Here is a 335-nt window from a genome sequence, read left to right as displayed (position 1 = left end):
GGTCGCGGCGTGAGGGGACCGTAGGCCGCAGCGGCTCTGTTTCCCCCGCTGAGCCCGATGTGAGCCGCCCCGCGGCGGGGCCAGGGAGCGGGGCCATGAAGAAGGACGTGAGGATCCTGCTGGTGGGAGAACGTGAGTGCGGGAGGGGCCGAGGCGGCCCCGGGGCAGGGCGGGGGGCGCTGTGGGGAGAGAGAGCTGCTGTCGCCGGGCCGCCGGCTGTCAGGTCGCCCTGGGGCGGCGGGTCCCCTCATCCCTGCCCGGGCTTCTTTGCCATGGGGCGGTGAGCGCGGTCCAGGGCGGCCGGGAGAAGAGCTGAGCCCCCGCCCCGCCGGGCC

The 335-nt window shown here is 76.4% G+C and overlaps 1 protein-coding gene across 1 annotated transcript in view; it reads left to right on the top strand.

Moving 5' to 3' along the window:
- Positions 1-6: 6 nt before the first annotated feature.
- The window catches only part of RHOT1 (ras homolog family member T1), a 27,406-nt gene continuing 27,077 nt past the window's right edge, over positions 7-335 (top strand). Inside the window, 1 exon segment of the mRNA XM_009894792.1 lies at positions 7-132. Within this exon segment, the coding sequence (XP_009893094.1) occupies positions 96-132 (37 nt within the window). The 5' untranslated portion in view covers positions 7-95.

The sequence above is a fragment of the Charadrius vociferus genome, unplaced genomic scaffold (genome assembly GCF_000708025.1).
Source record: "Charadrius vociferus isolate BGI_N301 unplaced genomic scaffold, ASM70802v2 scaffold321, whole genome shotgun sequence".
NCBI classification, from domain to species: domain Eukaryota; kingdom Metazoa; phylum Chordata; class Aves; order Charadriiformes; family Charadriidae; genus Charadrius; species Charadrius vociferus.
The sequence above is the reverse complement of the archived record's forward strand: the minus strand, read 5'-3'. Positions and strand labels throughout refer to the sequence as shown.